We start from the raw sequence: 12,082 nt of genomic DNA, 5'->3' as shown, positions 1-12,082 counted from the left end.
ATTTTGTTTGGTTCCGGCACGAACTTTTATCATAAACGATTACAGATCTTTTCAAAAAGTGCTCATTTTTCTGTCGAAAAAAAATGCTAAAAAAATGCTGCAGCAAAATTTCTATTTTCCTGACTTAGAATTCGACTAGTCTATAAAAATAAAAAATAAAAAGACAAAATTATCTGAATAATTAGAATAATTTCGCATCAATCGCTGTCGAAATATAGCAAAATTAAGAAAAAAAAAATTATTTAGTTTAAGGGTGGTCCAAAATAGGTCCAAAGGGTGGCCCAAAATAGAAACCTGGTGGTCAAAAGTACTGACAAGAGTAATGATTGAAGAAACGTGTTTTCAGGCTTAAATCTTGTTACATTGCAACAAACGACGATATTTTTTGATAGAAAAAGCCTTGATCTTCGTAATGAATGGATAAAGCAGTCGAAAATTGTAACATATGCTTTTTAAATCCAGAAAATAGCATATCCACTTCCAAAAGCGGTCCAAAATAGGTCCGTTACCCTATATTTCATAAGTAAAATTTTCTCCAGCAACCTGAAAATGATTGACGAACGTTAAGCTAGTCTACGAGCTACGTTTTTATCATTTTTCAGTTTATCGCTGGAATCTTTTTTTTGAATATTTTTATTAAAACCGCTGGAATCAAGTTATATGTAGTTTCAAGAGAAAACTTTGTTTTCAGTACTTTGTTCTGATGAACATTAAAAAAAAACTCCAAGTAATTTTGTCCCATTGCACAAATGATCGCAAGCATATAAGTGCCAAAGTCTCGATAGGCCGATATACGATTTGTATTGCCTTTTTTTCTCATTTCAACAAAAAACGCTAATGGGACGGACTTGCTATGAGCGGCAGTATGCAACCCGACACGATTTCTCTATAAGAGTATATTATCTCTTTCATTGAAAATTGGATTTCGTGCAATGTTTTGCAGTCGCAGTTATCCGTACAAAGGTTGACTGAAAAGCGGTTAGCGTGTAGAACTCCGACAGATTTTACACTGATTTGACAGGTCGTACGAATGAACGAGTTCGCACAAATATCGCAGTCATGAGTGCGCAGTCCAATTTAGTGCGCTGCGATTAATATACGGACTATAGTATTGGCGAAAAATTGGCCTCAGCTATAACCACAAATTTTGATTTGCTGGCGGCCTCACCAGTGATGCTGGGTGCGTTACTAATATCAGTATTTGGTTGTTTTAAACTAATTATAATATTCCTGCATTGATTAAATTTTTTAACTATCAACAACTCAACGTTTGGATTCATTACGAGGCGTCCCTAAATAGATGAAGATAAGCCATTTTTGCTAATGAATTTTCAAGATGAATTCAAGTAGGGGAAAAGTTCATATAACGCCCCATGTGGCTAATACGCCCCACTCTTGTTTTGAAGAATCTGAAACATTTTAAGCTTGCAAAATATTACCAATTTGTTTTAAATGCTGAGATTGGTCATGGCAAGTATGAATTTTTCCTTAAAATGCCCCTGTGTCGTGATAATTTCAAAATTTAGGTTTTTCTTCATTTCGATCTAAATTTTAAAACACTTTTAGTAAGGTGTCACCAAGCTGAGAAAAACGAATAAGACAATATTTTCTGACACATCGATAGAGGAGAATCTTAACTATGATTTTATGCTAAAAAATCAAACTGAACTCACTAAGGTATGCTTTTTATGGGTATGTTCTATCACGGCCCATGCGCTCGTTATAACGCGCCAATCGTAGTAGGCTGAAAACAGCATTAATTTTTCAAAATGGCCAATTTTCATTGAAAATGAACAAAAAGTCTAAAACCAAATTTTGAGTGTAAACTCAGCCCAAAAACTCTGTTTTTCCTTTTTTTTTTTTTTAAATTTTGATTAGTCCATTTTGATTTTCTTTTCAGTCAAAGTGTCTGTAAGTATTGGTGTGTTTTCGGTCTTCGGCTGCTCTCGGGAGTGTTCGGCTGCTAGGCGCGTATTGAATACACAGCGGCGCGTATTTACAACACAGTTTTGTTCTGTGGCTTCGAATATGGTTTTTAAAAATCAAGTTTTTGAAGAAACTATAGCAATTTGAGCAATAAAAAATCATAGGCATTTGTAAAAAACACTTTTTTTCAACGATTACACCCATTTTTAACACAATTTGTACGTGGAATATATAGAAAATCAGCGATTCGCTTAGGTGGCGCATAATAGGGCATGTTCCCCTACTTCAATTTTCGTTGTCGAAAGTCTTTCGGAAATCGAAAGTCCGGACTTCCGAAGTAAAATTTAGTGCTGGCGCGATTACATTCATTTTCATGTACTGCTTGGTAGATTAAAAAGGAGTTCTTTCTAGCTTCTAAACGAATGCAAAATCATTCACTTTTACAAACAAATAAATTAATGAAAGCCCCGTCTCTGTTGACTTTGAAAATAATCGCCTACATGCTCTGATCATTTTAAACATATCCAAATAATTCGCTACATCGTTTAAGTGTGCGATATTATTTTATTTTCATAGTATTCCGTCTCACGACATAACTTGACGAACATAATTCCTAAAATTCACTCGGTCCATGGCAACCGTTCTCCAATTCCTCGGGCACCCCACGTTCGCCAGATCACGCTCTACTTGGTCTAACCACCTCGCTCGTTGCGCCCCCGCTCGTCTTGTTCCTACCGGATTCGTAGCGAACACCTGTTTTGCAGGACAGTCATCCGGCATTCTCGCAACATGTCCCGCCCAGCGTATCCGGCCAGCTTTCACCACCTTCTGGATACTGGCTTCGCCGTAGAGCCACGCGAGCTCGTGGTTCATCCTTCGCCTCCACACTCCGTTCTCCTGTACGCCGCCAAAGAGGTTCTTAACACTCGTCGCTCGAATACTCCGAGTGTACGCAGGTCCTCCTCGAGCAATATCCATGTCTCGTGCCCGTAGAGAACAACCGGTCTAATGAGCTTCATATACAGGTTACACTTCGTGCGAGGGCTAAGTCTTCTCGACCGCAGTTGCTTGTGGAGTCCATAGTAGGCACGACTTCCACTGATAATTCGCCTCCGGATCTCACGGCTGGCGTCATTGTCTGCGGTCACCAGTGAGCCAAGATAGACAAAGTCTTCGACTATCTCCAGCTCGTCGCCGTCGATCGTGACCTTGTTATAACTGGACAAGCGGGTTCGGTCGGTCTCGGATCCGCAGGCCAGCATGTACTTCGTCTTGGACGTATTAATCATCAACCCAATCCTTCCTGCTTCGCGTTTCAGTTTGCGGTAGATCTCCTCCACCGCCGCAGATGATCTGCCGACTATATCAATGTCATCGGCAAAGCAGATACATAAGTTGACTGGATCTGTTGAAAATCGTGCCTCGCATTTCGCCCACCGCTCGTCGAATAACACCTTCTAGCGCCACGTTGAACATCATGCAGGATAGACTATCACCTTGTCGAAGCCCCCTGCGCGATTCGAATGAACTCGACAATTCACCCGAGATCCGCACACAGCACTGCGTTCCATCCATCGTCGCCTTGATCAGTCTGATCAGCTTCCCGGAAAAGCCGTTCTCGTCCATGATTTTCCATAGCTCGTTACGGTCGATCGTGCGATATAGAAAGTTGTTTTTTCGATGCATTTAATTGCTCATTCGAATAAAATCTACAGGAAAGTTGCAAATTCTCAGTACTTATGAAAAGGTTTTACAATATAACAATGCAATTAAAAAATATATGATATTCCAAATATCAATGCACTTGGCACCCCGGAACTAGGGCGGTCGTATTTACCGGTTTTTTTCAAATCCGGTTTTTCGGTACTTGTAATTTATAAAACCGATTAAACCGGTAAAACCGGTATTTTTCAAAGTATATCGAATTCATGAAAGCCTTTCGTCTAATTGCAGTAGTAATGGCATAACATGCTCAGAATTTATAACTCAATAGATTCAACTACATTTCCATTAAAAAAAAGGTATTGTGCCTTTTAATTATTCCATTGTCATAAATCTATCATCATCCTCATAATAATCATAATATTTATCATCTTCATTTTGTTATTATAATTTCGATGTGAGGTTGCGGAAATTCTAGAAGTTTCATATTATTTTCAATGAATTTTTGTCCTATACTCTGTAAAACAGTGTTCATATTTTAGAACAGATTTTACAGATTTATTACAAGTTTATATAGCCTTTAATGAAAATGATATGAAATTAGAAATTCGTTAGAACGTTAATAAAAATCATTAGAACATGTAACGTTCTCAAATACCCGCGCATGCCAAATTTGGTTCCATTTGCTTAATTAGCCTTTGAGTTATGCAAAAAAAATATAAAAGATGCCCCCTTTTATACCTCCCTACTGGAAAGAGGGAGGGGTCTCAAACAATCACTGAAATATTTTTCGTATCCAAATACCTTCCCGTGTCAAATTTGGTTCCAATATCTTGATTAGTTTTCGAGTTATATGAAAAATTGTAAGATAGCCCCCCTCCCCCCTTCCTATCACCCTACTGAAAGGAGCGAGGGGTACCTAATATTCATAGAAATATTCCATGTTCTCAAATACCACCCCATGCTAAATTTGATACCATTTGCTTGATGGGTTCTCGAGTAATGCAAAAAATTGTCATTAGTTTTGGAGCCCCCCCCCTTTCATGATACAGGGAGGGGTCTCAAACTATAATATAAACCTTGTCCATCAAATTTTGGCAATCGTGATGTTATGTGTAGCAATAAATTGCCATCATTTCAAGTTGATGATGATGATGCCATATCCCTCGGAAAGTTATCTACAAATCAATCAAAGATAATTAAATTCCACTCTTGACGGAGCAGCACAAAAGCCAAAAGACTGTGCTGTGAGATAGATGAATGCACATTTTTGCATACCCGCTCGAATGAATAGCCAAGAATGCTGCACACAGGCTTGTGATGAATTTGATTGCTCTTTCAACTTGTGACAGCGGAATCTGTCCAACAATACTGGAGGATGTAAGGGGAGGAAATGGATGTAACGTTTTCGTGAAAAATTGTCATAAAAATAAAGCTATGAAGCTTTCAGTCTTTTTTTGATCCTTGACCCGAATAATGAAACTATTCGTTTTTTCTTCTTCCCCTGACCAGGTCTACAACTCCCAGCCGTTTTACGTCTATTTGGGCCGACACACTCCACCCTGCTGCTTGGACAAGCTGAAGGCCATCTTCCGACACGTGGTGGACGAATTCGAGAACGTTGGTATCCGGTACTGGTTGGACAATTACGCGCTGAAGAATGCCATCGAGTTGAAGTCACTTTCGCCGGACGCCTACGAGATCGATCTGAGCTTCAACAGCGATGACATCCAGCGGTCGGTGGCCATGAAGAAGGCTCTCACACGTCCATTCACCGATGGCGATGGATTTCATTGGCTGAAGGCCACCGATGGCCACTACTTCCGGGTGCAGTACTCGAAGGTCAATCAAATTGCGGTCAACCTGCTGCCATTCGATCTGAGTGGGGAATCTGTAAGGCCGAATGGGTTCTACGGGTGGAAGGCCAAAAAGTTTTCGGTCGAGTTTTTGCATCCCATGTCGACGGTTTTGTTCCTCGGCAAACCGGTCATGTGTCCGAACAACGTGATGGAATATTTGGAAACTAAAAGTATCAAATAGGAAGTGTGGGTGGGAGATAAAAAATTGTTATGTTCTGTGATAGGATTTAGAGCGAGGAATGTTGTGGAAGGACCGGATAAACTTTATATTGGAAGCACTTCCGGGGAATGGGTCAAAAGTGTACATAAAGGTTAGTTAGCGCTAGTCTTTTAGTAGGAATATTTGTAGAACACTGTGATGCTTTTATGTGGGTAGCTGGACAAGCTTGTACCATTTTGTATTAACTTCTGAACTTTTATTTTGCTCGGAGGGCTTATGAAAATCGTTGTTTTTTGCGTTACTTGATTTTACTGTTCAACATTTCCAGAAAGTTTGTCAGCCAGCATTTGATATCTTTGATTGTTTTGAAGCTATTGAATCCGGTCAGTTTATTTGTTTCTTCATTGGTTGCATCGTTTTTTTCAGAGAAAAACCTCAGAATAGAACATAAACAGTATAAATTAAGGAAAACAGAACACAGAACATTAGTTTCAAAAACTTCCCCCTAAGCACCCCTTAACCTACCCCTAACAAAACACTCTAAAGTAGGTACGTTTAAATGAAACACAAATTTTCCCCTGGTACAATGTCTACAAAATAAATAATTTATTGCTTCCTACTAAGGGTATTCTACACTGAAAAAACGCGTGTCGGTGTTGTTTGTTGCTAATCATTTCTACGATCACACTCCATTTGCAATGGTAATTTGGTTTAGTTTGTCTTCTACTAGAGCTAAATATCTGCATATGCATGTTCCGCCCGCCTTAATTGGAGGCCACAGTTGAAACGGTTTCCTTGACCAGTTCACCTTCCGGAAGTTCTCGCACCAATGACAGGAGCCGGTCCAGTTTCTGGGCCTCGAGCTGGTGGACATCAACGCCAGTGGCCTTCTTGGGAGCCTTGGTTTTGATGCGCAGATTCGGCGACAGCTTCAACGTAATGGTGGTGCCCCTAAGGAGAGAAGACAGAGAAAACGTGTTAGTATTCGAAGAAAATGAGATATTTTAATTTTTCTTTGATACATATTTAAAAACAAACTTTTTTTGAAACAGCTAGAACTACAATATTGGAAAAGGAATGGTATTTCGAAAAAAAAAATATAAATATTGTCAAAATAAACAAAATTTTGAAAGGTTGAGCAACCTGTTGGAATTCTAGTTGTTGGTATCCAATGGTTGAATTTGAAACATAGTTTAAAAGTTCGTTAATTTCTGGCGCCACTGATGAGTGTATCTGAGACTTTCAAAATAAAGATTTCAAATCTTTCTTGAACATGGCAATCAATTTTAATTTTTAAATAAAAATAAAATATATATAGAAGTTTTTTTGTTTCACGTTCTGGTAAATATAGGAATTTCAAGGAATTTTCAGAGAAATTTCACCTCAGAAGTAGACCAGTCCTCGACAAGGTTGTTGAATAGATAACAAGCTTTGTTATCGAAATGTTCTTCAATGATGCCAGAAATTATTATGAAGCTTTCATTAACATTTGATTAGTCTAGTTGAAAAGTTTATTTCAACAAAACATATTTTCAATGTGAGAAACAAGAATTATTTTCAAAATTTGAATTGATCAAAAAGTTTTCATAATGCGTATAGCTGAACAGAAATGTTAAAAACCAGATAAGTAACGCTGTACAAAAATCAGGGTAGCCTCTCAGCTAAAACTTCTCCCAACTTTTGCCCGCATTTTCTTACGAATTTCCCGATGTTAAAAAATAAAACAATCAGTCACAAAAGTTGTATTCAAAGATTTTTACGTTAAATGACGTTTACACATATCATAAAAAACTTCACTGTGACCGGCCCTAATTTTGTTTATTTTCATATCACGCTGGTAAGAAAACCGATTGGAAAATCGAAAACTAAATTCAAAAAGCCAAATTTAAAAAAAAATGACCAAATTGCCTAAACTAAACCATTTTACCGTTTTGGATAGTTAATGGAAATTTTTGAAGACAGTGGAAATAAAAAAAAATCCTTAAAATTTCATCTGAAAATATATTTTGGCTCGGAATTTGACCGTATACAGCATCAGCATTTTTTTTTTGAGAAACTTCAGTAGAATGTACACAGCGTTCCTTCGAGAGTCAAAATTAACTAATTTTGAGACCAGAATCAGTAGTTTTTTTTTTCCAGAAACACATAACTTCAGAATTGAAAAACAATGAAAAACTTATTAAAATTATAAAAAAAAGACTTTAAAATTCTGTAAATTTATTTGAACATTTTGGGCAAGTTACATAAATATACTAATGAAAGGTTTTTCAAAATCCTTAAATACGATTTAAAACCTGCTGATTTATTTTTTTTTGATTTTTGATGAGTAATTCCTAGATTTTGACGAAATTCACCCGGATACATTCCAGATTTTGGTTGACAATTTTCATATCAAATGTCCGGATTTTGGCAGGTTTTAAGATAAAAGTAGTATATCTATACCTATATATAAAAAGCAATTTCTGTGGGTTTATTTGTTTGTTTGTTTGTTTGTTTGTCCTCTATAGACTCAGCCGTCTCAAGAGCTAGAGAGCTGAAATTTGGCATGGATGCTCATTAGGACCAGGAATGATGAAAAATGTTTTCAGATTTTCGGATGACCCCTTCTGAAGGGGGTCGTCCATATATGACAAATATTGTTTTCGCGATATTGACGTTACTTTTCGTCGGATTGTGACGAAAATTTGCACATTAGGTTTTTAAAAGACGAGCAATCGATTTCAGGTGTCAAATTTTGTGTAAGGGGTCATCCAAAGGGGTCGTCCATAGTAACTGTTCGTTGTTTTTGCGATATTGACGTTATTATACATCGTATTCAGATGAAAATTGGTACACGATAGTTTTGAGTGACGTACAATCGATTAGAGGTATCAAATTTATTGTAAGGGACCGGCAAAAGGGGTCGTCCATAATAACTTTTCAATATCTTAGTGATATTGACGTTTTTATTTATTGGATTGGGATGAAAATTTGCACAAAGGAATTATTAGGGACAAACAATTGATTCCACTTATCCAAATTAAAGTCAGAAGTCGGCCAAAGGGGTCGTCCATATTAACTATTTACTCTTAATGTGATATTGTCGTTATTGTACATCGGATTCAGATAAAAATTGGTACACGTGAGTTTTGAGGGAAGAGCAATCGATTTCAGGTATAAAATTCAGTGTAAGGGACCGGAAAAGGGGGTCGTCCATATTAACCTTTCAATATTTTTGCAATACCGTCGTTATTATACATAGGATTGGGATGAAAATTTGCACACGGTAGTTCTCAAGAACGGGCAATCGATTTCAGATGTCAAATGTTTTGCCAAGGGTCGACGAAAGGGGTCGTTCATATTAATTAATTTTCACTGTTTTTAGCCATATTGACGTTATTATGCAATGGATTGCTTTGAAAATTTGCACACAGGAGTTTTGAGAGAAGGGCAATCGATTTCAGATATCAAAGATTGAATAAGAGGCCACCGAAAGAGGTTTAACTTTTTGGCAATAGTTGCGTTGTTATGCAACGATCGAGTCAAAATTCATACTCGGGTTATTTTTATTTGGCACGGTCAATTGATTCCTGATTTAAAATTTAATTGCAGACGACATACTAAGTGATCGTCCGATATATTTGCAATTATTACTTAACAATGAATTCGGAAGTGCATCTGGAAAATGCTTGGCAATTGACTTTGATACAAACTGTTCATGACACATTCCAAGTTGAAAGCGAAACGGAGTTTGTATGGGATCAGCTAGTTATATAATAAATAGTATAGATGGAATGAAGCGAACAAGTAGAAGATTTCTATGATTGTTTTCGCCGAATCCAAAATTACTTGCTGGAAAGTGGATAATTGATTTAAAATTTTTCTTTTATTTTTTTGACGTTTTGAAGTTTTGTCAAAAATTAAAACTCCAACCCCCCGTTCGCACGGCCTTGATATGTACATACGCACTGAACAGCTGAAAAAAATCGTGATTTCTAGAAGACATTTCCGAATTTTTCCTGCGTTTTTTTCCAATTATTTTAAATCCCGACTTTTTCCCGCCTTCCCCGACATTCCCGAATGAGTGGCTACCCTGGAAAATCTTGTAGTTTTTTATACGATAAATTAACTTGTTATATCATCTGTAAATTGAAAAGTTTCATTCGAAAAGAACAGGAGCTAATCACTAGTCAAAAGTATCTCCTGGCCATATCTAGAGTGTCCATTTCCCAGCCGTTTAACGTTCCCGGGAATCGAGAAATCAGACAGTTCATTTCCCGGGAATTCCCGGGATTCCTTAAAATATATAAACCTACATGGAAAGGTATGTTATTCGACCAAAATATATGGCTTAGAAGACATACGCTCTAACCTCTAAGCCAAAGCCGCTGGCAAGTCCTGGTATAAATCTAAATGTATTATGAATGTTGTTCTTTAAACTCATTTTTTTATTATTTATATTTTGACTGTAAAATTTTGCAATGATAGAAATAAAAAAAATAATATAATTTAAATACACCCATAGAAGAGGTTGCAAAAATCCAATGCCTATTTAGCACATCTCTGTGCCGATAATGCGCTGAAATGTGCACTGTGCCGAAGATGATATGTTTGAAAAACCGTAACTGGCATAAGGACTCGGCTCCCAACTAAAATGATGCATGACCACTACATTCAAGCAAAACAAGAAAAACATTTTATGGGATTTCGTTCCTATTGGATAATTCATCCCAGAAACAAGAAAATAAAAATATAAACCACAGCGCCCGTAGGGAGAATCGAACTCAAATCACCAACCATATGGTCTTGCCAGACCGACAACTTAACCAGTGTACTATTTGAGCTTCATGCAGGAAGAGGGATATTTGTCATAGGCATTCTGCCACCGATCAATCACAAAAGAAACGCACGACAGTGGCTTCCCGGCGTTTGGCCTCCTTTCAAGGTATTCATTTGTCTTGCGATGGAAACGGGAAAGAGAACGGGAGTGGAGGAAACGGGAAACCCATTGAATGAGAACTGTGCTTTGCTTACTGCCTGCTATTACATACACACGCTACATATACACAGCTGCTAAAGCCGGGCAGCTTGGCCGGTGTTGTTTGCCGGTGAATTGAAGGAATATATTCTTGTTGCTTTTGCTACATACACACGCACAGCTTAGCCGTGGTTGTTTGCCGGCGAATTGAATTGAAGGGATGTTTTTTTTTGTTGTTGCTTTTACTGCATACACACGCACAGCTCGGCCGTGGTTGTTTGCCGGTGGACTGAAGGGATTGAATTAGAAGGATGTTTTTGTTGTTGCTTTTGCTACATTCACACGCACAGTGCTCGGTTCGCTGGCTGCCTGGTGTTGGCCGGTATTTATTTCCATCCTTCTTCGTCTTGTGATGCGATAGGGAGGGACGTGAAAGCGTTTATATTTTGTTTCTTTCAGACATCCGCAATTCGGTTAACTTGGGAGATTAATGCCGGTGGGAGCAAATCAAATCAGCACCGATCGCGTTATCTTCTTGTACCAATGATGCTATGTAATTGACTACACGCCATTGGCACAGAGGCTGAATTTTGGGTGTAGGATTCATTTATGCAGAAAAAAGTAATCAAAATTCTGATCAATTCAATAAAACTTATGAGAATAAAAAAAATTCCGAAAAAAGATATTGTATGATTCTCTGGAGAAATTGTGAAGATTTTAAATTCACAGTCATTTTTCTTTAGCGTAGTAATTATGAAATTCCAAAATTATGAGTTATCATTTTATGTACCGTAATCTGGGGTAAGGTTGATAATTTTTTTTTTTTAATTATTTTCCAATTCCTTTTTCTGTTAAGGGGAATGTGGCATGTTTTTTTTTTAAACCAGTACTGTACTTGTATTTTTTTTGTTTCGATTATAGTCGTTTTTCCATTATTATTGCTTTCGCGACTTTATCAACGTTGCTGTTGGCGGATCGTTATTGAACAACTTATGTCCTAATTTTTTAAATATAAAAAGTTTATCATTCAATGACAATAAAAATAGCACGATAACTATACAGAAAAAAAGTTGTTCTTCGATATTCAATAACCTGTTTGCTTCTACAAGCGTTTTGGTCATCAGGAGAGCTGTTTGATTGCGATCCTTGGAAAAAAAATATTTTAAGATTTTGACGTTACATTTATACTAACAGAAAAATAAAATCAAATTCAAACCAAATTTTGCTTATTTGATACTCCATTAATAGGCTTTCAATCGTAGAAATCAGTTTTCAAAAATTCAAACTATAGACTGAGTTATTAATGATAACGGGGAAAAAATTATTGTTGGTCAAAGTTACCCCGTTTTACGGTAACTATAATGTTGAAAAGATTCATCAAAACTAAAATTCTATTTTAGACACTGCATAATTGCCGTTCTTATAAAAATTAAATTAAAGTTCATCTCAGACACGATGATCCTATAAACCTAGGAGAATAAGTGGAAGAATAAAATTGTCGAGAAATCTCAGCTCTGA

The 12,082-nt window shown here is 37.1% G+C and overlaps 2 protein-coding genes across 9 annotated transcripts in view; one reads left to right on the top strand and one right to left on the bottom strand.

Annotated features, from left to right (window-relative positions):
• The window catches only part of LOC129749874 (ribitol 5-phosphate transferase FKRP), a 98,335-nt gene extending 92,084 nt beyond the window's left edge, over window positions 1-6,251 (top strand). For 4 of the 5 annotated variants that reach the window (XM_055744980.1, XM_055744977.1, XM_055744978.1 and 1 more), the window contains exon 5: window positions 5,101-6,250. In XM_055744980.1, the coding sequence (XP_055600955.1) occupies window positions 5,101-5,628 (528 nt within the window). In that variant the 3' untranslated portion in view covers window positions 5,629-6,250. Of the gene's footprint in view, window positions 1-5,100 lie in introns of all 5 variants that reach the window. The other variant, XM_055744982.1, reaches the window with a different exon arrangement.
• LOC129749873 (dynein intermediate chain 2, ciliary) overlaps window positions 6,188-12,082 on the bottom strand; it is a 97,056-nt gene continuing 91,161 nt past the window's right edge. For all 4 annotated transcript variants that reach the window (XM_055744973.1, XM_055744974.1, XM_055744975.1 and 1 more), the window contains one exon: window positions 6,188-6,558. In XM_055744973.1, coding sequence (XP_055600948.1) covers window positions 6,372-6,558 — 187 coding nt within the window. In that variant the 3' untranslated portion in view covers window positions 6,188-6,371. The remainder of the gene's footprint in view (window positions 6,559-12,082) is intronic.

Source organism: Uranotaenia lowii, chromosome 2, assembly GCF_029784155.1.
Source record: "Uranotaenia lowii strain MFRU-FL chromosome 2, ASM2978415v1, whole genome shotgun sequence".
Lineage (NCBI taxonomy): Eukaryota > Metazoa > Arthropoda > Insecta > Diptera > Culicidae > Uranotaenia > Uranotaenia lowii.
Note: the sequence above shows the minus strand (reverse complement) of the source record. Positions and strands in the feature narration are given on the sequence as shown.